We start from the raw sequence: 27,161 nt of genomic DNA on the forward strand, positions 1-27,161 counted from the left end.
GAGCTTTTAGTGGACAGATAAAGAGACAGGCCGACAAATTATGGACTGAGCGACCAACGATCTGACAGAAGCTGTCACAGAGGGAGGGAACGGGCTGTGATATCAGCCACTAAAAATAAAAAATCCAAGGAAGAAAGCCTGCTCAGCATTCCTAGATATGCTCCAAATTCTAAAGCATTAAATAAAATAACATTCTTTGTCTCTGTCAGGGATTCTCTGTTAACAAGCAGCCAATAGATACTGTCTCCTAAGTCAAATGTAACTCGAACTGCAATTCCTGTTATTACCCTATATCTTAAATACTGTTCACCTGAGGCTAATTTCAGCCTTCAGCAATCAGACTGAGCTAACAGGCAAAAGGTTAAAATGGCAAAAAAAAAGCAGTGGTAGACGGGAATACTCCTTTAGCACACTCTGGACAGCAACAGTGGAATTTATTTCAGGGAAATATGAAAATCTAAGACAAATATTGAAACCAAGCCGTTTGCTATGACTGTAAACACAGAACAAATTAAAGTTGAGGTTTGGGAAATGCACCGTTTGCAAAACTTTGTTTAAGTTTTGGAATCAGATCCTTTGGGATTAAGTCCAGTCGCTGTCTGGTTATAGATTGGCGTTTATTTCTGTTACCAAAGGTCTATGTATAATAAAAAAAAGCTTTGTGTCCCAGAAATGTCGCTGTTTCCTCTCAGCCCACTTTATCGCAATCTTCTGTAACACATTTGGAAGCAGAGCCAGATAGTGAGCATGTGTGGAGTGTTAGCCGCAGTCGTTTGTTGTGAGCATGTGGTTGAACGGCATCATAGCAGAGAGTAATGCTTCCTGTTAGGATTTTCTCTGTTTGATTTTGTTTATATCCGCAAGACAATGCAGTCCAGACACACACACACACACACACACGCGCATGCACACACACGCTCAGAAAGATATTCAGACATTCTCACTGATGCAGAAACAAATATAGAGGAATGAAAACACAAATAAATACTCACATTCCATCTACTTTCTTCCTCCCAGACGAACACACACCTGTTATCTCCCGCAGCACACACACACAAGCTGACAAACACACTCACACACTAACAAGTGGCGACAGTGTGTGTGGTATTGCTTCAGGGTCAACAAAGAGATGCCACACACTCTGAGCATCGGTGGAAACGATGAAGGCAAATACATTCATGAGAAGAGATGCAGACAGAGAGAGAGAAAATAGAAGGGTGGGAAAGAGAGAGAATTGCAAAACGAATATGAGAAAGGAGGCTGAACGCAAAAGACTTTTCCTTGTTTGTCCAACATTCAGTCAGTTGGTAAACTCGCTGAAAAAAATCTACAGCCTGGACCTTAACTACTGGGCTGTTGACCCGTTTAATAGACATTCGTTTAGCGGTGCCATGCCATTTTTTCTGACAACCCATTATTCTGGAAACCCAGTAGTCTGAAAAATGTACCATCGCAGCGAAAGCCCCTTTGTGCGACTGCCTGTTATTGAGAAAACAAACGCCCTGTGCTCTGAAAAGTACACACTCTAACCAAGTGGTTTTGATGCCTAAGAAAGCGCTCTCACCGACAAAGTTCTGGCACATCCCAAAGTGGGCAACTGTGGCCTTAGGCTCGGGCTGCTCTAAAGCAAGGTTAGCCCTGAGTTTGTGGGGTTATCCCTAGAAAATCATCTAAACACAGGGCTAAAAGGGGCCAGTGTGAAACGGGGCTAAAGTAACCAGAGTGGTCAGACAACATTCTTGCACGCAACATTATCCGCCATTATCGCCCTGGGTTAACAATACGTGTGTGTTAAAAACAGGGGCTAAGTTATACCAGGGTCAAAAAAAAGAGCTTGTTTGTTAGTGTCACCATGATGACAAAGGTCACCTGACAATGACGATGTAGGTAACCTGACTTAGTTTTTTTACAAGGAAAAGGGTTAATATTTTGTCACAAGGAATCAAAAAAATGAAACTCACAGCCTGAGGAATGAAGCTGCTCTGTAGTCTGATTGTACAGATGGCAGCAGGGTGAACAGGCTGTGGTTAGGGTTGGTGTTGTCCTTTAGTATCTTCTGGGCCCATCCTTGCACATCTAAATAGACTTAAACATTAAGGGCAAAAAAACTCCAGAGTGACAGTATTTTAGGAACAACAGGCCTTTGGAGCACTGGACGTTGGGGTGACGGGCTTTCGGACAAATGGGCCTTCGATCCAATTAGAGCAATGGGCGGTCTCCAACAGAGTAAAAAACTGATCACTCATCACTAGCAGGGTTTGCCAGTGACAGCACTCTCAAAATCTTGGGCAATACTACAAGTGACAAATATCATATCATGTCAAATTTCACTACTATCACTCTTTTTTTCTGTTCCAAAATATACAGTTTGGCAAATTCCATAATTCTGTGTCTTTGTTCAGGTGTTTTTAAGTGTCTTGCCAACATACAACAATGATATGTGTGTATCTGTGTGGACTTCAGTTGTTTACCTGGCCTGGAGTGCTTCTCTTATTAGCCTTGGAAGTGATGCATGAAGCTGCACTGTGTGTGTGAACATATCAGAACACACAAGCATTGCACAGTATGTTGTGTTTGTGTGTGTGTGTGTGTGTGTGTCCATATGCTCCCTACATGTATCAGTGTGTGTTTAAAAGTGTCTGACCCTGTATTTGGACTCTCCTCCAGCCTCCTACATACAGAACAAACAGACAGCGGGAGGCAGCGCAGCAGCTGTATATTTGCAGCCAAAGGTAATATTCCCAGCTGGAGAGAGCTCTGAATAATGAAGAGAGGCTGCTGTTTGTTCCGCCAGCACAAACCCAACCTGCTGGGTGAGATAACATGTTTTACATCTCTAAAACACCTCAGACCATCTGAGGGCTGGAGATCATCAACTGCTAATGTTCGACGCATTTCCGCAGGCCGTCTTTTTTTTAATTTTCCTTTTTGGTGAAGCCGCTTCAGATCAACCTGCCTCATCGCTTTACTCAAAATTCCTGTGGCTGCATTGTGTTCTGGTCTAGTTTCTGCTCCCGTGGGTGAAGCAAAGTGGTCTCTGTGCCTCTTCTGTGATGGATTTCTCCCTGCTGATCACGGGTAAAAAAAATGGCGGCTGTAGAAACAATCCCCAGCTGTTCGCTCACTTTTAAACATGAATTTATACACATTATACGTTACGCTCATATCTCTCCATATTGTCTTCGCTGCCACAGTAACCCACTTTTCCCGTCAGTGATGGATAAAACTCATCACATCTTCATTTAGGAAGACACGTTTGATTTAAGTCGCTCTGATGTGGAAAACTACGCTGTAATACACTCGGCCACGCCGATCATATCCATTTGTCTCATGAAAATAATCTCTCTCTTAATGAGATGAAAAGATATAATTAAATGGGCTCATTTTCTATCCAATACAGGGCGCTAACGTGCTAAATTGATTCCATCTGAAAAGACAATTAACTTTTAATTGAAGTACAGAGCGTTTGGGTCTTTTTTGTGCGTCGTCTATCAGACAGAATGACTGTAGTCTGTGATGTTGCTGCACTTGTGTATTCCTGTGTGTGTGTGTGCCATTATTAAGCAAACACACACATTGTGTTTTTGCAAAAACTGTCCAGAAGAGAGAGAGAGAGAGAGGGAGAGAGAGAGAGAGAGAGGGAGAGAGTTTAATGTCTGAATATTTCACTCAGTGTAAGTGCTATGAAAGCTTCAATGGGGCACTTGGAAAAGTAGATACAAATCACATAAATACAGCATGTGGCCCTGCGGTGTACCTTGGCAAAAATAGTTTTCATAACTCAAGAGGTACTTAGAGAAAGTTTGAGGGAGGTATCAGGGATCAGGAGGGTAAAATTAAATGTTTGAACAATTTTAAGATTACATTTAAAAGTGAACTTTTAAGCCGTCTTAATTTTTGGCCACTACCAACCAATCACATACTGTATATGTGTAACTAGGATCAGATTATGTGAACCTGATAAATGATCATAAGTCCAGGATTCACTCTACAGTTAAATCCAGTGTGATCTCCATTAACTCCTGAGAGACAGATCTGGCTCTTGGGCTAAATGCTTCGGCTTGTTGCACACGTCTGTTTACAGTTTCATCCTCAGAGCTTCCTTCACAGCTTTCCTTTTTGGGTTCATCAGCTTGTTCTCTCACATTACACTTTTATTTTTTTTTAGCTAAAAACAATGATTTGTGTCACTTTAAAAGCACAATATGTCATTTCTGCTGGCCACCGACGTCATTGCCGGTATTTTGTTGGTTTTATATCGCGGTGCTAAGTAACCAAAATCCAACATCTAGACAACGTTGGAAGTCAATCCCATTTTCATTTCAGACTTAAATTTCATGTCTGCTCAAAGATCGAGTCCACCGTCTTTCTGACGTTAAACTGTTCATCCACTGCCAGCTGAGCGATGAAAACCAAAGACATGGTTCGAAGACCTCGTGAAGTGACAAAACGCTCAATCCACAGAAAAATGCCTGAATTCAGAAACTGTGACTTCCAACAAGCCATCGGGACTCTTGTGAAGTTGTGATGTCACAACTGTACTGTCACCTTCATATGGGACCTCATTTTGATGAAAATGTTATTTTAGTTTTTAGTTTTGGTGTCAGTTCTCAATATTAAGCTCTCAGCAGATGCCGTTGATAGACAGACTCAGCTATAAGCCTCTACTTTATAATGTGAGATGAATACTGAACCTGCAGGAGTTCATTAATTGCTCTGAAGAGGTGTAAAAACATGCTCCAAAGGTAACATCTAGCTGGACTCGGTGTGCTATAGCATGCTGCTGTGAGCTGACTGGCTTCCTTTGCTCTGAGTGGAATACAAACTAAACAGCACGACTGGTGCTTCCAAATGTTGAATGTGGTGAAGAGACAGACAGCGTAACTCACAAATGATACGTAACGATGTGGATTCATTCAGATTTATATTTCCTTACACAAACACTGAGGAGAATTCAGATTTCAGTCGTTCACTCAGTATTTTTAAGGGGATTATTTTCCCTCGCTGTTCAGCACAGTTGAAATCACTTTACTGCTGTGTGTGTTTAACCACCTCTGTGTTTTATTGCCGATCAGTTGAAACGGGAAGCTTCAGTATGCATACCATGTGCATGAGTCCACAGTGGCAGACTGCAGCTCTGTGTGTTTTCTCTGCTCGCTGCAGGTGGTGTCAGCCTTCATACGGCGAGGCAGCATGTCACAAAATGATGGAAATAGCCTATTAAGTCAAGGCTTTAAAACACCCTGACATAAATCATGTCGACTGTCATTTACGGGCAGGAGACAGAAAGATCCAGAATAAATATGAAGTTTGGAAGCTCTGATATTACACTCTGACACACGGCTTTCTCTTTCTTCAAATACTTTCCCCTCTCTATCTCATTTCCTTTCCCTGCTCCTTCTTTCTTCTCCAATCTCTGTCCATCTTCTCTTCGGTTGTTTTTCCCAAACCTGTCCAGTCTCCTTTCTCTTCTCTCCCCCTTCTCTCTATCTCCTTATCTTAGCTCCTAACGTTCCCTTCCATCCTATCTACTTTTGTACCTCCTGCCTATACTTTCTTCCTCTCTTTTGCATCTCCTCTTCTCATTTTCTCTATTTCCTTCATTTCAGCTCTCCTCTCCTGTCCTTTATAACCTCCTTTCCCTTCTTTAGTCTTTTCTTTGACTCCCATATCCGTCTTCCTTCACTCTCTTTTTTTGTACTCCTCTCCTCTCCTCACTCCTCTCCTTCCTCTCCTCACTCCTCTCTTTCCTCTCCTCACCCTCTCTTTCCTCTCCTCACTCCTCTCCTTCCTCCCCTCACTCCTCTCTTTCCTCTCCTCACCTTTCTTTTTCTTCTCTTCACTCCTCTTTCCTCTCCTCACCCCTCTCTTTCCTCCCCTCACTCCTCTCTTTCCTCCCCTCACTCCTCTCTTTCCTCTCCTCACTCCTCTCTTCCTCCCCTCACTCCTCTCTTTCCTCTCCTCACTCCTCTCTTCCTCCCCTCACTCCTCTCTTTCCTCTCCTTACTCCTCTTTCCTCTCCTCACCTTTCTTTTTCTTCTCTTCACTCCTCTTTCCTCTCCTCACTCCTCTCTTTCCTCTCCTCACTCCTCTCTTTCCTCTCCTCACCCCTCTCTTTCCTCTCCTCACTCCTCTCTTTCCTCTCCTCACCTTTATTTTTCTTCTCTTCACTCCTCTCTTTCCTCTCCTCACCTTTCTTTTTCTTCTCTTCACTCATCTCTTTCCTCTCCTCACCCCTCTTTTCCCTTCCACAGCCCTCTCTTTCCTCTCTTCACTCCTCCCCTTCTTTTCCTTACTCCTTTCTTTCCTCTCCTCACTCCTCTCCTTCCTCTCTGACAGGCTTCAGATATATGACTCCAAAGAGACTATAAACACTAAGCAGGCCCTGCAGTTGGTGTGTGTGTGTGTGTGTGTGTGTGTGTGTGTGTGTGTATAATGGAGTGTATTCATATGACTTGGGGAATATAATTATTATGCGTGATGCTGTAACTAACCAATATATCACATTTAACCTGTGTATTAACCAAACAGTCTGATTTACCGGCGTCTATCTGAGTACACATCCATGCTTTGTCTCACCCTGTCTCCCTCTCTGTCTCACTGCTGTATGGACTGTAATTTAACTGCACTTACCAGAAATCCCCTGTCAATCAAACAGCACAGGCGGGACAGACACATTTATCTGCTGTAACTTTTGTTTTTGATGTATCTTTAGAGCCTTAAGTGCAGTGTTGGGGTAATGCAGTAACAGAGTAGTAATAATGTGTGCTCCCTGCTGTCTTGGTCAGTTCATCTGTTTTGTTCCCCTGAGCCTGTTCCCGTGTCTTCGTGTCCCTTCTGCCATGGTTTGTTTCTGGTTTTTATTCCTCCTGTTTTTCCTGGTTTAAACGTTGTTATGTTTTTGTGTTTCTACTTTGTATATTTGGTAATTTTGCACTTCTTGGTTTTTGGATTCTATGATTTTTGAATTTTGGCTCGTTATTAAAAGCTTGTTTTGTTGTTCCTAATCCTGCCTGCCTCCTGGGACCTCACTATTTTGCCGCATGTATACTCCCATTACTTTGAGCTTATCAGTTGAGGTTGTTTGTGCGCTGATTTGGTGCGGAAAATAAAACAGGAGGAAAAATAAATATTACAGTTGAGAGAGTGGATTAGGATCTGCGGGCAGCAAGGATTCATTTTGCACTGAGAAGATGAAACTGCCTGCTTGTGTTGAATTTCAGCAAGGACTGTTGCTTACATATACTGACACCTTTGTGTATGTATTCTGATATTACTCGCCCTCATGTACAGTATATGTGTATGTATGTAGTGTATCATGGATTTCAGACATGCTTGCTTTTATATTCATGAGGTCAGGGGTCATTTCCTTTATATTTGCAAGCAATATTGAAAGTTCATCGAGGTTTGAAGTCATATAATTGTGTAACAAGCTTGTTGCCATACAGGTCAAGGCCTGTGAGTGTGTGTTAGTGTGTTAGTGTGTGTCCGTCCTTGACCCTCACTTACATCATGTGCTTGAGAAGTCAATAACAAGAAAAGGTTGGGATAATAACAATGAAATACGAGTGTTAAATTAGGCTGATGTGATTGCAGCACACACGACCATAAGTAGAGATCCTTTGTTGATTTTTTTTTTGTCATGTAGATGTTCAGTTGCTATGGTTACCCACAGTTTGTAGCTCGCTCTGTGATTTGAAACTGTTGACACAATCTTTGAGGTTTCTTGTTATGTAAGGCGTAACACTGGAAGTTTGATTATTCAGCTCATACCATGACCAGCAGTCAAATGTAAAACATCAATCTTTTATCTTCAATAACTAATTCAGATTTTTCCTTTCTGTTAAATATCATAAAACACCGTTCAAGTTCTCAGAATCCCTGCCTCGTGCATTGCTAGGCAACGTCTAGATTAACAGGAAAGGGTTTGCTCAAGAAAAGTCTCTGCCCCTGACCAATTTAAAACTTTCACTCATTGTTCTCAGGTATTTAACATACCCAGGCTGCAAGAAAGGAGGGTAGCCATATTCTGCTATCTAAAATATTTATCCAGCAAAGATAATGTTCAGAGCGCTCTCTCCCACACACACACACACACACACACACACACACACACACACACACACACACACACAGGCGCAAGTTATACTTATTCATATTCCAGAAATTGAACCATCAGATTGGAAAGGATCAAAAACCTCTGCTGAGTGTGAAGCTTTGCATCTTGATTTGAATACCAGCTATGATGAGGGCAGGAAATAAAGTTCTGTACAAGTTCTGTCACCCGACATGGATCAATAACTTACTGAAGTATAATGTGGGTTCTGCTGTGAGTGGTCGTCGATTGGAATCACAGGTGGGGAGATGAGTAACGTGCTCATTACCAAGTTGAACTTGAATAACACAAGTTACTTTTTGTGTTGAACTTTTGTGGTCGGATGAAACTTTATTGCAGCAGATTTCTCTTTCACACTCCCACACTGTTGGATACCTGCAGCTGCATCCACAGGAGCTCTGAACAAATCCATTACCAGTCACGACATGCTGTATGTTCATCCAAGTCAGATTACATGTCAGTGCCAGGTGTTAGAGAGAGGCATGGCATCAGTTATCTCTCCAATGTCCGCTTTGTGTTATTTAGTAATTGTACTCAATATTGTTAATCTGTCTATGTGTAAGATAAATTAAGAGATGATATGTAAATAACATTGTACTCATGTGTGAGGTGTATCCATTTTTGCTTAAAATCCCTGTTTTTGTACTGTTTGTCCTGAGATCCAATACAGTGATGCATTATTTATCCTGACCCCTTTTTTTACTAAGCTGAAAACAAAACTAACCTGAAGCATGAACTTCAAGTCAATAATCTATTCATGTGTCAATTATATAATATGTACCTTTTTTTGTAGACCGTTGTTATATATGTTGTTGAGTTGTGTCTTTCATTAACCTAAACATTTCCAGCCATTAACAAACCCAGAGAAATCTGTAATGTTGTTCAAGCTAATGATGTGTTTCACTTGGTCGCATGTCGCTGTAACTTCTGTGAGAGAGTCGGACGTTATGAGAGAAAACACAACGTGAATCACACATATAGATTTTCATTGGCTATGGTGGTTGTTCAGCAATGAAAACAACAACTCCCATGATCCCATGCTACTTATAGAACTCAGAAATGAGATATTGTGTGTTCAAGGACAGAGTAAGGAAAGGGAACACATTATTAACTGTAAATCTGATCTACATCACTTTCTAGAAACTAGAACTTTCTTAAATCTTAAAGTTCAGCATTGTTACAACTGTTTGATGACGAAGACAACAAGTCACCTGCTACCATCTGAAAAGCTCCATGATTACTTTTTATCTTTTTAGAATATGTGTGACTGTTTTTTGCAGATGTCAGGTCATTTTGCCCCGATCCTCTCCAGCTGTCTCAGTCACATTCACAGCTGTACAAAGAACAACAACAATAGGTCTCATCATCCTTTGTGGAAAAAAGAGTCGATGATACACGCGAGTCATGACCTTTTGCCTTTGGGAGCGATATCCAGCAGTTCTACAGCCGATGATTAGCTCTGAAACAGAGGCCACAGAGGGTCAGATGAAAACAAAAAGCCAATCTGTGTAAACTGAGCGAGCGGCGTGAATGTTCTATATCTGGACCGTTTCCCAGAACGAGGCATGAGCAGTGGAAACGTACGTCCTTGTGCGGCCATTATGTTAGGTGAATTGAGTAAAGTAAGTGTAGATCTATTCTTCTGCCCACACAGAGATGCATCACTTCTGAGGCTGACCCTCGCAGCGAGAGATCACACCTGTGAGTGCGTTCTGCTGAACTTGTGGAAGCTGAAGGAGGTGAAACATCAGCCGTCTCTTTCCTTGGTTAATGATGGAGCACACAGAGATGCTGTATCAACACTGTGTGACTCAGACACTGATGAATCCCAGCCTTGATCTCATCCTGATCTTTTCCTGTGCTTTACCAGTCAAAGAAGTCACAGGCCGAGCTGACATTGCCGTGGCATTTTAAAAAGCCATTACCTGAGCTGTGATTTTTCCACTCATGCTGAACCCCCTTCACTACCTCCGTCAGGCTGAATTGCTCTGCTTTAATGGAGGGTTGGATATATAAAACGAGGTTGTGCACATAATGCTCCGACTGCTTGTTAGGTACTGAATAGGTGGGTGAAATGGAAGTGCTCTTCTCTGCTTCCATGACCCTGAGCAAGGCACCTCCACCTCTGCTGCTCTGTTTAAAGGCTGCATTAAATAGAGTCGTTACTTATGTGCAGGTAACCGCAGGTTGTCCCATTGCCAGAGGACGCGTTTGACAAAGTCAAACCCCCCCCCCGTTTGATGTCATGAAACAGGAAGCAGTAGAAAGCAACAGGTAATATCCAAAAATACAGATTTTCCCTTTAACCTGTCCCTCTAAGCCATCGTCCCCTGGGAGAAAAACAGATGGACTTCTAAAAGCATTCTACTGTGTAAAGACCTGGTTTCAGAGCAGAGGGGGCAACGTAAAAAACATTTTTAAGGCAAAGTTTTCCATTAACAAAGTATTTTTCCATTTGTGTCAGCCTGACTTCACCTGGTACGTGCTGTCTCAGGCCTCATTGTGTTCCAGAAATACAAATAAATGGGTAAAATGTCTCCATCTTCCACATTATCTGTGAACCAAATGACATGTTTTTGTCCACTTTCCTTCACAACCACAATATCTACATCTAGAATCAACACTCCAACTTGCCACTGACATGGCTACAAACACTTTTCATGTTCATTAATTCCACAAAATAATCATCGATAGTCATTGTCTATTTTGTGCTATGATTTTTTTTTTAACCAGCCGAGCTCATCCAAAAAGACAGTTAGCTCAATGACTCACAAATTCTCCCCAAAACGGTGACGAATTACCTCGACATTTCACCGAGATGGACGTTTTGACATACTTTCTATTCAAGAAGACTGATGCATACATCATTGCCAGCGAGCAGAACAAAGGAAGAGTGACAGTTTCTATCCGAAAGTCTTAAATCAGATGATTCAGGCCACTGTTAAAGGACGAGGCTGGGAGGATTCATTCTTATTCAGCCAATCGCTGATGAACCAGGCAGAGCTCTTCCTGAAGGCTCGTGTGCACCAATCATAAGTCATTTGCATACACTTCTTTGACAGGAATCTCTGTGCTCTTAGCAGATGAAGGCATGCAGATGCACTGCAAATGCTTACATGTAAAGTGCTTAAAATGTATTATGTATCTTACCCATTGTCATGAAATTAAACTTGTATGCAACGATCCTGTGAGAGTGGATATTTACTGTATGTGAAATAACAACATTCAACGTCAGTGCAGAAAGTAATGTGGCTGTCATGCATCAACACAATGTGAGGGTGTAGTAAAAAGAAAATCATTTGCACTCAAATCATTCATGACCACAATCTTTCTCTAATCTTAAACAAACAGTTTGAGATCTGTAAGCACAAAGGAAAATTGTGTTGTTTTTTCAAGTGCAATTGAATGCACCACGTCAACTCAGAATTGTAGCAGAATGGCCAAAAATGCTGTTTAAAATGGGAAAGTTTCTATCCTTTCTCATATTTTCCTGTTGAATTACATACTTCTACATCTGTCATCACTTTCCTGTTCTTCCACTAAAGCAGTGATCATTATTAGAAGCTAAAATCATAACAATATCATATTCATTTCCACATCGGCAGATTTTAATCACAAATCCCTCACACCATTTAATTGAATTCTTAATCTAATATTAATATTTTTAATCCTTTTAAGAGATCCTTTATCTCTTTCATTTCCAAGCAAAATTGGTATCGTGACTCAAATATCTCTAACTGAATCGATATTCAATCGAATCAAATTGAAAATTGAATTGATTCAAATCAGGAAATCAGTGGCAATACCTCGCTCTGTCCAAGTTCTATAAGGGTGAGTCAATGAGGCTTATTACTGTGTATATTTAAATAATAAAACTATACAGCAATCAAATAAGACCCAGGCTTAAAACAAACGAACAAACAAACTTCTTCTTGAGCTGCTTCACAAATAATCAAGACATGTAAGTGTAGAGTGCTGCTGTGAGCCTCCTGGATAAATAAAGGTCAGACGGGTTAAAGACTGATTACGACCTCTGAGGGGAGAATACTGTGTCTGTAAGTGTCAAGGATCAATTCAGTCATCATCAGTGTCAGGATTAAAGCATCCTTCACACCAGAGACGCTTTAATCTGACTGGTCTGCGTCTGAGTCCAACGCTTCGATTTCTTCATGTATCTCAGACGTGTTAATCTCAGATTGCAGCCGTCTGATCTTAATTAGCGTCCTTGGAGTTCAGACCAGGATACTCAATTAGTAACGCACACAAATCGACTGGAGCAGAGAACTATAGACCTACTGCTCTCTAAATGTCTCGTCTCAGAAGAAAGAGACACTTTCTATCTTTGACTACATTTCATTGTAAAATACTGCATCATATTACCTCGACAGGCCTCTTAGAAAAACTGTGGCACTGAAACAATGCCAGAAGGGCTACATGTTTGTGTCCTCCTGTAATGTATCTTTATATGAGCTGTGAACCCACGATAGGCAATTTGTAGTATTGTCCACTGACAAAATCATTTTTGAATCTTAAGAAGGGCTCATTGACAGATATGAGGGCGTTAGCAACAAACAAGGATGCTGTAAAGATGACAAAGTGTCTTAACCTTTATCGAGTTAATGGAAGCCATTACATTGTTCCGAATGCCAAAACACTGGTTTTACCTCTGTGGAGAATAAATAAAGGGATTGAATCGTGGATGTTCCAGTCCCACCCACACTGTTTGACTGACATGTGATCTCTGCAGCACACAAACCCTGCAGTCATTAATGGAGATCACCTCAGTAATTCCTATTTCAACTGTCAAAGCCAATCAGTTGAAAAGAGGAAAAGCTGATTTAAACGACCTGAGAGCAGCAGAGAGCAGAGAGCAGAGTGCAGAGAGCTGATTCATTTCCGGCAACACTCCAAAACAGTTCACCGTGTCTTCAGGTCTCCTGCTTTAATCGGTTGGTGTGTTTAATGATGCAAAGCACATTTCCCGATTTGGATACCCTTCTGTTTCCTGTCATTCCAGCAGCAAATAAATGTCACAAAGAAGTCACATGTAACACCTCCAGTTATTACAGAAAAACTTGGCGGCCTGTCTCTGTGCATACATCAGAGGAGGATTCTCATAGCTATAATGACCAGACTCCGATCATATGCTTTAGAGCATTATGTCGTACATGAAGGTGAGGTGTGCCATTTCATGAACTGTAATTATCACTTTGTTTTATTTTCAGCTCAGCTGGTTTGAGGAGTACTTTGCTGTCAAACCACCTCCACGACGGAAGAGAAGCTTCTGTTCTAATGTGACACGTGCATTTTTCATTAGTTGTGAAGAGATGGAAGATATTTGATTTTACGATAAATTTAAGATTTAAGATAAGATGCAAAATGACAAATAACTTGTCTGGTATGTGACTTAATGAAGGTCCAGTAGGTCCAGTCCGTCAATAAATCGATTCTCCCCTGGTGTTTGTATACTGGAACAATGGCAGTAGTCCAATTAAATGGCCTAATCAAGCTATGACTGTAGCTCAACTTACTGTAAGTGTGCATGGAAACATATTGACTGTCTCTACCTTGTGTTAAGTGCTAATTTAGCATGCTAACAGACTAAACAGAAGGTGTACATGGTAAACTTTATTCTGCATTGTAACTTCCCTGTTCTATTCAATTCCTTACTTTCTTTTTACATTTTACTTTGCCCATTAAATCCTATTTAAATGTGTCTTTATATTGTGTTGTGTTTCTTTTCTTCATGCCTTTTACATTATATTTTTTTTAATTTAAGCGATTGTTGTTGAAAGGTGCAATTTAAAGTAAATAAATAAAAATGTATGGCACTGCTGTTCCATGAAACCTCACAGAGCCACAAGAAATGGCTTTAGATCCATCTTCTCGTTTGGCCAAACACAACATCCTCAAAAAAATTGTCTTGCATGTCTCTATCACTTGCTGTGCTTTACAACATAAGTAGAATATATCTCCTCCTACACAGGTTGCTTATATCTTCACACACTTTCCTGAGCCCTGGCTGAAAAACGGGGTGATCATTAGACTGTTTTGTTCATTAAAATCCAGTCAGCCGCCCACTGGTGACCATTTTTGTCCCCACTAAAAATCTCCCCCTTTAAAGTAGAAAGACATTTTCCACCAGTGAGACTCGAGGGCCAAAGGGAGGCAGACTCATAAATCATAAATCACATATAGACAGAGTAATATATCACTATGACTGTCACTGTTGCAGTGTGCGTGTGAAGCTGGCTGCCGTCACGTCCTTGTACTGCTGAATCCTCTTTGTCTATGTACAACTATGTGTGTGCATTATCTTTATTTGTCAAAAAGCCTTGAATATTTTTAGCCTGAACCCCGAACCCCTGCGGTGTACCGATCTACGTAACGTGTGTGTCGTCAGGCTAAAACAAAGAGATGCTGAAGGATGCGATGATGTGAACAGCCCACGTGTCCAGCGTCCAGTTTCCCGCTGAGACTGAAGCGGCCTAATGGACGTCCTCCACACAGTCACACACCTCTGAAGTTCAGAGGTGTCTGAGCACGCTGTGGGGCTCCTGTCAATAGGAGGGTATAATGAGAGAATGTGCAAGGATATATGTCGCGTGTAACTCCTGTCTTATAATTGGTGATTTGCAGCAGAATTAAGGATTAAGAAAACAGACAAGTTCTGGAAATATTACAAACCACCGGTGGTCTCCTGTATTTACTACTCCTGTGGTAATAATTGTGATTTTATTTAACTTCTGAGTAAAATAATGAGTGTATAGACGACCTCTATATGGGCAGGCTCACATTTAAAGCTCGCTGTCAATCCTCATAACAACTCTCAGGAGGTGGTCTACAAATGTCAGGGAGGAAATGGAAATGTCGAGCAGAGTGGACTTTAATTGATCAGGGCTCCTGTGCTCGTATAAACACACTCATTGATTGCTTAAAATGAACTCCAGCTCCGTAATGTCTCGGGATGTCAACACCGTTTTGAATAAAAGTGGAACATTTTCTGCTGCAATGTTACAACAGTGAGCAGACATCACCACATACGGGTTTTCACACAGAGTGAAATCACTCAAACAAATCGTTTCTGGAGCTCGAATGGAAATCTCAATGGATCTGCAGGGAATTTTTTTCTTTACTACAAGAAACATTAAGTGAAACCACGTAACTGTTAAAGTTTCTTTTCAAGCATTGTATATAGTACGTCATCCTGTCGAAGAACTTTTCTGCCTGTTATTTTGTTTTCACTGGTCAGAATCAGCATTATATAGATATCACCTGTCGGAACCAAATAATCTTTGATGAGGTAAAAGTGATTTATACAATAACTTAATCTATAATCTCTGACCTACATTAGTGGACAGATTATTTAAATCAGCTTTTTTTCAGAAACACTGAAGTGAACACTGTAAGTAATCTCTGACCATCATCAAGTGCTCTGGATGACAAAGTAAGTAATAATAAGTTTAAATGAAACATTTTGTGCCATTGTGTTATGTTTGGAAACCCTACTTTTAAAGTCACAAACTTAAGCCTTAAGGTGAGAGGAAGCAGAAGTACAACACTTCGACAGTAAGACTTGTTCAGCCCAGACGCTGGAATAAAATGTGGGCATTTTACATTTCTGCAAACCATGGATACGTTCAAATTTGTCATACATACCATATTTACATTTCTACATTACATGTATATGAGATGATTTTCTCGTCAGGCGCTGGAAGGGATGGTGGTGGCATGACAACTAATGTTTCCTGAATATTTGTAACGAGACATCAGGACATTTCCAGCCATGTTTGTGGTGACAAAACCAGGCAAAACGTTATCTTTTTCTAACCCTAACCGACTGATTTTTTGTGCCTAAACCTAACCAGAACATAAGCACAACATTGCCACAACATAACACAAAGTTGCAACACAGAGAAATGTTACCAACCAACATTATTCTGTTGATTGGGTTGACTCATCCTACCAAAATATTCCTCTTCATAAAAGCACTTTAAAAACGTCTACAAAAAAAAATCACTCACGAGTGTAATTCCTGAACAATGATGTAATCATCTTCCTTAAGATCAAGATGAATGTCTCAACACTCAAACAGTCTCCGGCAATGGAGGGCTGTCTCCGGTCTGTATTTACATAAATGACATAATTGTTGTAAATGATTTTCTCTTTCTCGCAGTCGTCGGAGCTCACTAAGAGAAGAACCGCTGGGAACAGTAACAACATCAGAATACCAGAGAACAGACAAAGCACACTGAATTAAACACACAGAGACATATTCACACTGCAAAGTCCAAGAAATCTGCTAAATCCCAGTATTTGTGCAGAATGGCTCTCTGCTTACCTTACCAGTGTTTTTGATTGTTTGTTAGTGCGAGGACAAGGAAAGAAAGACAAAGGCATGTGGAAGAAAAGCTCTCGCACCCGATACATTACTCATACATGTCACATACACAGGTAGCCAGATTATTTGACCCTCACAGGATTAACAAGGATGCTGTACTGCATTCGTTATTATCGGCCCGCATCTAAGATCGTCCTATCCAGCTGTTAGAGACAGAGGACCAGGAGAAATATGAAGATTATATATGCAATAGGTCACCATGATGTACATGTGGAACGTCATACTCTTATCACTGTGAAACATGTGTTCTATGTTTAGAAACAGTAAGAGGTCAGAGGAGAGAAGAGCCAAGGCTCTGTGTTCGAGAGTGTGGAGAGGGAGGGAGTGTATCTACAGCGATAAAGTGGTCTGTAGCACACCTGAAAACAAATCATTTTTATCACAATGAGCTGTCGCGACTTGCCTTTTAACCCTGCTGAACATTATTCAGGAAATGTCTGTAGTAATTACAGCACGCAGGGCAGATGAAAGATAAACGGCTCCTACTGTATTCGGTGAGATTACAGCTGCAGAAATTATGAGAGACTGAGGAGGAAGTCATGGTTTCAGGAGATAAACAACAAAAAACTGCAGGGGGGACTAAAGATTTATTATCTGAAACGTGTGGAGAAGATGAAAGCCGACGTTGGGGTAAAAAACCCTCAGCTTTCAGAAATAAAGCAGTGATATTTTGAAGGATAGCTATATACTCTTAAGAAAAGGTCATCATTTTGTTTTTTAGCCAGGAAGCTAACATTTCGCTTGCAAGATTAAAGATTAAAAGGATTTCCTGATCACATGGATCCAGACCTGAACACTGAAATGATTCAGAGAACTTACTTGAGAACATGTGTGGAGCCGTTGATCTGCGTGGCTGTGCAGGGAGCGCCGGACCCCAGGATGGACGGCCTGCGGTACCTCTTCCTCCCACAGCACAGGATGATGAGGAAGGCACGGCGGAAGGACTTGTTGAGGAAGGCGTAGAGGATGGGGTTCAGCATGGAGTTGATGTAGCCCAGCCACAGGCAGGCCGCCCACAGTTTGTCTGGCACTGTGTAGTCTATAAACGGGTCCACCACATTGGTGACGAAGAACGGTGCCCAGCAGAGGCAGAAACATCCCATAATGATGCACAGAGTCTTTGCTGCCTTAGTTTCTGTTCGCATACGGTGGTTTCGCTGATGGACAGCAGAGTCTGTTGTTGAACCGGCTGCGCTGGTGCCGGCTCCTCCCGCCCGCTGCAGCATGCTGATCTGCAGGGCGTGTGCTCGGGCGGTGACGTAGATCCTCTGGTAGGCCAGCACCATGAGGACCAGGGGGATGTAGAAGGCCACCACAGAGCAGGTGAGGGCGTATGGCTTGTTGACCATGAAGACACAGGATGTGGAGTTGCTGCCCTCGCTGTGGCGCCTCTGCTCAATCTAGTAAAAGAAGTCAAATCAGAGAGGACAGTTAGAGAAGAGAAGAAAGCCAGTTCTAGGTGAGCTATTTTAGGTAACTATCGTCATTAAGTTACATCACGTACATAAGAACATTTACAGGTGCATACATTTGTAGCTGAAGTAATGTTGTTATTTTCATCCAAATCACAATGTTTTCCTAAACCTAGCCAAACTGCAAGTGTACAATGAAGGTCCAGTATGTCTGTCACTGGTATGCTGCACGATCATGTTGTTTGGCACTGCCAGTTGGCCTATTTAGTTGTTTAGGTATGACGATGTGTTGAGCGTCAACACACACCGTAACCACAGGGCTGTAAGCCTGGAAAATGTTCGTATAGGTGATTTCTAATTTAGTCAGTTTTTTAAATGAGGTTTTGAATGAGGACATTTCTATCACTTACCCACACTGGTGGGATCAAATCATATTCTGACTTATTGTAAAACATGAGAACATATTACATTGAGGCACCAGCTGCCACCGAAAAGTAATCTGAGTACTATAACAAATAAAAAAAAAAACTGCCTTCTGTAGCATCGTTATCTGTTCTTGGCTGACAAACCACGATGACTAACGTGTGTTATTTCAGGCTATAGTCACATTCAAATTAAACCTGCCCTGAGACAGATTAGCATTACAGTCATGCACAAATGACTCAATACAATTACATGCATGCACACAAATGCACATACTGGCACATATATTTATGTAAAAGGTTGAATATTGAGTAGTCCCGGAGTAAACACATGCGTTGAGCTGATGGACAGCTCTGCTCTGCTACGCCGTGCCTCCAGGCTTCACAACACTTAAAATCCCACGCTCTCCTCAGCTGAGACTGCGTAGTAAAAGGGGGAACACGGCTCCTGAGGGAGAGGGAGGCTCTGCACGTCACCATTAATCACAGTGAAGTCCTAGTCCCGCTTCTTCATCTGCTATCATCTTATCTCTGTGGGAAACCACGGCTCAGGGCTATGAGTTGAATAACACAGAGATCAATCAATCTGCGGCTCCCTCATGTATAAAGCTCAGGTTGTTTTTATGAATGGGCTGACGTGTAAGTGTAACATGTACGGTGTTAAGGTCACCTGCCCTGCTGCATGAATGCACACAATGATGGGAGTAAAGTAAAAGCGTGTGATAATAAGACAAAGTATTCATTTGATAGCTGTGCTTCATGCAGGCGCAGGCGGAGCTGTGATCACGTCTTACTGAGAGATTTATTCCACATAAACTTTGCCAAAGGGCACCCTGGAAGCAGTTCTTGTCACTGATTCTTCCCTAATCTTTTGAGCCGTGGAGGAAAACGACTTCACTGAAGACACCGTCACATTTTGTGTGAACCATCTCTGGAAAATTGATACGGATGTTGTTCCAAACCTCTTTGAAGCTCTACAATCTGTACATGCTACATGTGGCAAATTTTAGCATCTTTACACCTCATTAAAATCAAGTGATTGCTAATTGGCTGAGCATATTAAGACACATCTAAAGTATGAGGAGGCCTTCTCATCTCAGTGCTCACGGCTGAAGATGTTATTTTATGGCAGATTTATGGACATAAACTTCTGAAATTAATTTAAAACCCTCCTACTGAGAATTAATTTTTTGGTATTTTGAAAACGTTTCATGCTTTACGTAATTAATGTTTTAGATGAACATTGTGTATATCCACTTAGACTTTGAAAGTGACTTTGTTTACTCAGTCAATTTGATTTTTTAATTGTATGTCAGAAACATCAAGAAGGCAGCCCGTCCTCACCAAATAACGTCTATATAGGTCAACTGTGAAAGCAGCTTATAACAACCATAATAACTTTTCTTGTTGGGCGGCATCTCTAGTGGCAGAAGTGAGTATTTCAGCAGTGAGGAAGGACGTCAGGTGAGGTAGTATAAAGAGCAACACATTAAAACAGGAAGGAGTTTGAGGTCCGATGGTTGGGTCCAACCCATTTGCCAGAATAAATGTGTGTTTCTGCAGAACCACAGATCAGTTCGAAATGAATGTTTATGTTGCGACTTTTACGAATGTTTAGGTTCAATTTTCTATTTCTCTCTGGTCACACACTGCGCAAATTCTCTGCTTATGTTTAGGCACAAAAACCACTTGGTTAGGGTCAGGAAAACATCCTGGTTTGGCTCAGAATACCTGTTTTGATCACCACAAAAACAACATGGCAATGGTCCGAAACATCCCCACAGACTCAAACTGCGGTCGGCCGTATGGCAGCCTTGTAGCTTGTAAAAACGCCACCTTCTTCTCCTCCACCTCCTGATGTGAAAGTCCACTAATAAGCATATAATGTCATGTGATATGCCACATTGAGTACAACCTTGGAGATATCTGTGGTTTGCGGAAACGTTATATGCTAACATTAAATCCTGGGAAATGGGCTGTTTGGTCACACAGGCACAGGACTTTCACCCATGAGACCATGTTCATGTTCGGCATGAAAGCGAAAGTCAACAGTGACTTATTTGAACTTACTGACGTAGTTAAGTTACTTCACCTACACCAAATAAATGTAACTTAAGCTGTTAATTAAATGCAGCAGAGTAAAAAGTACAATCTTGGCCTCTGAAGTGTAGTGGAGAAGACTAATAGCAGAAAATGGAAATAAACAAGTAAAGCACAGAACAGTTCTTTGTTACTTTCCACTGCTTAAAATCTATTTTTGGCAAAAAATCATCATGGTGGCCACTTCTAACTTCAAAATGTGAGGTAACATTTGTTCCACAGGGCCATAAAAACAAAAACAACCGGAACCATTAAAAATTGACGGTGAGTTGTGTGTTCAGCGCCACCTGAGTTCTGGTTGTTTTGTCGAGTTTGCAGAGCTGCAGTTTGTGCCAGAACTGACTGGCCACTCAGAATATTCATCAGCTCTAATTAGACCCAAAGAGAGACGCTGCCGCCCGCTGCTGCACGGCACTAACTTTAGACTGCTGCAAACTTCTGTGAATGTGTGTGTGAGTCTGTATGTGTTAGAAGAAGAGGAAGAAAAAAATGTGTATGTTGTGTGTGTCTCACTGCTAATGCTGCCAAAAATGAGTCAGCCGGTCCTCCTGTTGACAGTCAGCTCAGAACTAACATTCGCTGGCGCTCGGATAAAGGCAGACTGGGGCGAGCGAGGTTAATAGTGGCTGGGGATGCTCTCTCTCTCTCTCATGCTTGTGTTTGTCTGCACACCTCTGTCTGACTCTCTCGTCTTTCTTCTCTACATCGCTTTGTTGTTTTATTCATCAATGATCGTCTTTAGTTATTGATTTCCATCAAACTTGAGTGAAAAGTGAAATTGTTATTTCCACATGTGTAAAGGCAAAATTCACATGTGACATTATTGTCAGGGGTGCTGTTTTCAAACCGGAAAGAAAAAAGTAGCATTATTCAAGTTTCTTGCTGTAAAAATAGATCCTCTTGCCACTAGTTCTTACTGTTGATAAAAGTTATAAGCAGGTCAAGTAAAGACAGATTCATAAAGTTCCAACAAGTTCACAAACCTTTATCGCTGGACTGAATTGCAATTGAGGAACTGTAATTGCAGCTAAAGCTTCAGAAACACCATGTATGAGACCTTGTGTTGCCTTTTACAAGGTCAAAAATGAGCCTTTAACCCCTTATTTTTTTCTTTCTCACACGTTCAACCAGCTTGGTTCCCCCTCACATCCATCCTGAGCCTCTGTTCTAATTTCTCCCCGTCCCTCTCTCTGAATTCTAGCTCGAAACTTATTTAAACAAACCTCACTGCACAAACAAGACTCTCGTAAAAATGACTCACCCATTAAAAAAACTTTTAAAAACTACTTTTGCAGACCGAAATAAATGAACAGCTTGACTCTGTGTCTGTGGTGTCAGTGGCCTTGTCCTTCTGTCTCCATGTCTGACATGTTGATGTTGTTTCAACAGCAATGCATGAAGAGTTTCCTCATTCTTGTAAACAACGCCGCCCGATATAAATAGTTTCTGAGCACGTCGACTCCAATTTATATTTATGTAAAATAATTTTTGTTTTGTCATTTTTGTGTCCTTCTATTACTTCCCTCCAGCCAACTCCATTTCCACTCAACAGCAGTCATAAACTTGCATATCCTGTGGAGATGCAAATAGTTCTGATTCCATTTCCATCCATCCCCAAACTCCTCAGGAGATTTCCCCTGACACACACACACACACACACACACACACATGCACAAACATGCACACACACTTCAGTACTCACCAGGTGGTCGATGCCAATGCTGTTCCAGCCCTGCATGATGGGCAGGAAGGAGATGAAGGTGGGAATCACCCAGCAGCCGCCGATCATCAGAGCAACTCGCATCGGTGTCATTTTGTTCCGGTAGACCAGAGGCTGGCAGCAGATGGCGTAGTACCTGCAGACAAACCATGGGAAAGGCTGTCAGATATAAACAAGTCAAAAATTAGAAGCTGTGGATCAGAGAAGTTAAAGCTAAAAGAAAATCTGTACATGAAAGAAAACTTTTGAGTCAATGATTTGAGAGGCATTTGTGTTCCCCTCTCAGTCCCTTTAATTTTCTGTTGTTTCCATGTTTGCTTTTGGACATTTTTATCACAAACACACAGTAAGTGAACAGCATCAGATATTTAAATCCACACATCACTAAAAAACAATCAACCAGCCAACAATTAGAGCCAAATTTAATGATCGTACAAAGGGACACAGCTGGAGTAGTTGTTTATTGCCGGTGTTTTCAAATGTAACTCAGTCCCTCTGTTTTTGCCTCGCCTTTGTGAGCTGTTCTGGCAAGACCAGAGGGTTTTCCCTGCCAAAGCATTTGCAAAAAATATGCAAACCACGAATAATTAAGCGCTAGAACATTTGCAAAAATGTCTCCCTAACTTTCCCCGTGGGTCTCCTTCTCTTCTCGCTTCAGTTTTAATTCCTTCCTCTCTTTGTCATTTCTATTACATCTCTTCCTGTGCCATCATCTCACTCTTGTCTGTCTCAACTTCATTCTCCTCTCTTTACTCCCCCTCCTTTAATCTTCACCCTTTACAATAGCTCCCTTGTGTTCTACCTTGCATTTCTTATTTATTTCCCAATTTCTGAAGCTTATCTGATACCTGAAAATGAAGAACAACAGAGGTAAACAGTTGTCATGACATCATCACATCTCTGTCTGAAAATGCTATTCTTTGCTGCTGGAGACAGGATGTTCAGTTTGTCCCCCAATGACAGTTACTGTATTAGATGGACAAGAGCCTGATGAAGAACTGTAAAAATGTGAATTTCTTACATGGGAATTTTCATTCATATTTGAAAAAAGCCAATCACATGTTTAAATTGACAGGTTCACATGTGATTAATCTTCTTTCAACATGTGAAAATAGCCAACTGCGTGATAACATGAATGAAAATATGGAAGTCACATGTGAAGGAGCATGTGATTTTATTTGCCATGTTTTGTTTTGCATGTGGAAATTCTCATTCATTTGTTGGAAAAGAAAATCACAAGTGAGAATGTCCAGTTCACATGCACATCATTGTCTTTTCATGCTTAAATATCAGTTCACATGCTAAATGTGAAGAGGAAAATTTCACATTCGACATTCTTTTATTTTCACGTTTAAAATGCTGGGTCACATGTAAAAACTAAAAAAGGTATGAATTTGTGTAATTCACATGTGAAAATTGACAATTTCACATGTGGAATAACAATCAATTGCCAGTCCTTGTTCATGTGATGTGATGAATCTGGTCTGTACAAACTACAAAAGTTTAGGGACACTTTTTAAGCCTGTAAGTGATTGTTTGATACTCAAATTATATTTATTTGCTGTGAAAATAACTTTGCACTTTGCTTCACTCAGTCTGACCTGGATGTGTCTCTTCTATTATCCACTTTCTTCTCTTTTTCAACAAACACTATGTTTTCTCTCTTCGATGCCAAAAAGCTGAGCAGCTTTGATTTTAACACCCTTTGTCTTTGTCAGTGAATGAAATCCTGTGATCCTGTCCAACAGGATTATCTTCACAAAAAAAGGGAATGAAAACTTTTTAATGCATATTTCTCTTTGTGTATCTACATCTGTCTCACTTTACTTGTAACTTACTCAACACCACACATCCGCTCTGACTTTGTTGCCAGCGTGTGTGTGTGTGTGTGTGTGTGTGTGTGTGTGTGTGTGTAAAGATGATATCAGACACTGCAGCAGGAATTCACAGCTTGCTGTTGAGCAGTGATATCGCTCAGGAGACGCTGGTGCTGAACTGGATGAGTGGAATCGCACGGATGACAGAGAAATACTATGAATGAGTGTAGAGAAAGGGATGAGGGCAAAAAGAGGGGGAGAAGAGATAGGCGAGAAGAGGAAAAGAGGAAGAGAGAAGGAGTGAAGGAGTGAAGGAAGGCAAGAAACAGAAAAAGGAAGAGGAGGATAACAAATGAGGGAGATGTGGATTAATCCATCCGCATGAAAGGTCAAATGACAGATGCTCCGTTGCTTTGTGTAACAAATCCTCTACACCTGCAATTTACCTGGCAGGGTCAATGACTGTGTGTGTGTATGTGTGTGTGTTTGTGTGCATGTGGAGAACTCTGATCTGTTCCAGTATGATAGGAAACAGATGAAGTCGACCAACCGGGACACTCAGACTTCCATTGCCCTCTAACCTGATGTGTCTATGTTTGTGTGTGTGTGTGTGTGTGTGTTCGTACCAGTCTGCTTCTGTGTGTATTTGTGTATGTGTGCGTTTTTATCGTGTGTGTGCATCTGTGTCACACTTCAGCTGGCTTATGATTTTCTATATGTGTACATGTGGTCACAGAGCTGCACTGAGCTGTGTGTGAATATACAGTGTGTGAGTGTACTGCATCCGTCTTCATGACTTTACTTGTTAAAATAATAACAAATAATAATAAACATATTAATCTCTTTTAAAAAGTTTATTCTTTCTATTCTTGGAATTGACATTTTTATGAATTTTATTCCGGCGATTATATGATGTGCCTTGTTCAGTAAAAATGGGAGCCTTGGACGTAACTGTGGTTTGCAGAAACGTTAACCGTCCCAAAGTCCACAGGCACATGATTAATGGAGCTTTGAATGTTTACTTGATTAATCACAAGAATGATGTTTAATCATTTAAAGTTTAATTATATGATAATCGATTTTGAAGTTGCAGCTTTTCTCTGAATGTCTGAGTCCCAAGCTCATCCTCCCCACGGCAGCTGAACATACACATTTTTATAACCTTTGCTTTCCCTCGGAAGGTTAACTGAACACTGTGCTCTGCAGCAGCAGTATTAAAGCTAATCCAGTTTATCCCATCGTCACTCACTGTTGATATTTTGCAGCCTCCCCTGCCGGCTCCTACCTCATTACCTGCTGACGGTGCGTGGCATTTCACAGCCATCAGTAATTTGGAGAGGCTGTGTATACTGTGTGTGGTCTGCATATGCTGTGGCATTCAATAAAGGTCAAGAGACCCTCTTTTATTTGAATTGCCAAAATAGTCGTGTTGAAAAGGTTGCTAATGGATTCTTTAAGTGTGGAAGTGGAGGTCTGACTGAGACAACCCCCCAGAGTCTGCAGCGCAAGTCTGAATTCTTCCTTTGTCCCAATACAAAAACACACACAGGCACAGTATGCATGCACGCCCCCAGATGTTTGAATCTGTACAAAGAAGCGATAGTATGCAGAGATGCACAAAGGTACACACTCACACGTTCACACATGCACACACTCACACACACATGAACCTGCAGATTAGAAGCAGACGCGGCTCGGGTGAATGGCAGGATGTTTCTTAATGGTCCCCGTTTCCTTTTGATCTACAAAACATTTCTCTGTTTATGTCTGACATTTTTAATCAGACCTTATTTAGATGGAAGCTGGTTTCTGAAAACAGCCAAACCCAAAGAATGCTGCTGCATTCCACGTTCACACGCTGCTGCGGGTCAACGCACTCTCCTTCCCAACTCGTCAAATATGGCAGCTTGGTCAGTGGCCTTACGTTTCAAACTATGATGCTCTACAGTACCTACCTCTCGAACGTCAGGTTTGCACCTGCAAATCACAATAATACACAGGCAGTCTGGTAAGACTTTCAAAATAAAGCTTGCTGACATATTAGGACGTTTGGACTGTTATAAATACAAAACACACTAAGTAACATAACTTATATTTGTGCAGAGAGATGTGGACTCGAGTTATTCTGACTTGAACTCAGGTCGACCCAAGTCACTGTATTGATGACTTGCAATGACTTGAGACCTGATGACTTCAATGTCATGTCTTTGTTCATTTTGTGTTCAGTTATTTGTGGTACAAGAAGAGATGTTCTATAAATGTTTCTTTATAAACACACAAGAGCACGACATCACAGTCCTGTTGGTGATGAGGTTTCTGTAGTCCAGCTGATCAGACTGATTTAAATCCACCTGGAGTGACGGGTGGATGCAATCAAATGCAGCACAGAGGAGCAGCACCACTCTGGGTGATAAGAATTAAAAACTACAGCCTGAAGAAACAGGGCCAGAAGGGGATTGTGTCAAATACTTAATTACAGTGACTCAACAGTACTGCCCCGTCTTGTCAGTCTTCAGCATCTGCAGACTGTCTTCAGTGAAATTTAATCATTATTGGCAGGTTGGTGGCAAAAAATATGAGAGATGGCTCATGACATGAAAAAGGAGACATCTGGAATAAAATGCAGAATTGATACAGGCACCGTATCAAAGCAGAAAGCAATCAAGTACAATAGCTTTCATCATGTAAGAGGTTGTCTGAAGGTTTTCTAAAAGGCATTTCCTGTGAGGCCCAGTGTGTCCTCTTCCCTCGGGTTGGATGACTCTGCTTCACTGTCTTCAGTCTGTTGTCTCTTTACAGTCACTCAGCCCACCTTCAGTCCATTCATTCTGTTTCCTCTCTATGCTACATGCACTGTGTTCTCTCTGAGTGAGAGAATGAGCCCTTTACATAATCGCTGTCATTTATTTTTTACTCCCTAGTGACTCTCATCTCATCTCCTCTTCTTGTCCTTTGTTGGTCTATTTACAGAACTCTTCTCTTCTTTAACACAATCATTTATGAGACAGTAATGTCACAGCACTATTCATCCTGCAAAACCTGCAAACACAACACACACAAATCTACCGCTAGTTTACATGTAAAATAATGTCCAATGATATCTAACATTGATGATATTTTATGTTTAAATACGCACATGGGCTTTTCTAATTCAATATGCAATACTTTTGGTA

General features: G+C 41.2%; 1 protein-coding gene across 1 annotated transcript in view; it reads right to left on the reverse strand.

Moving 5' to 3' along the window:
• Nucleotides 1-27,161, reverse strand: part of htr4 (5-hydroxytryptamine receptor 4) — a 175,458-nt gene that overhangs the window by 27,308 nt on the left and 120,989 nt on the right. The window contains exons 5-6 of the mRNA XM_084352815.1: nt 22,154-22,307; nt 17,337-17,917 (exon numbers count right to left, since the gene is read on the reverse strand). Coding sequence (XP_084208941.1) covers nt 17,337-17,917; nt 22,154-22,307 — 735 coding nt within the window. The remainder of the gene's footprint in view (nt 1-17,336; nt 17,918-22,153; nt 22,308-27,161) is intronic.

The sequence above is a fragment of the Pagrus pagrus genome (assembly GCF_965226575.1).
Source record: "Pagrus pagrus genome assembly, chromosome: 5".
Taxonomy (NCBI): domain Eukaryota; kingdom Metazoa; phylum Chordata; class Actinopteri; order Spariformes; family Sparidae; genus Pagrus; species Pagrus pagrus.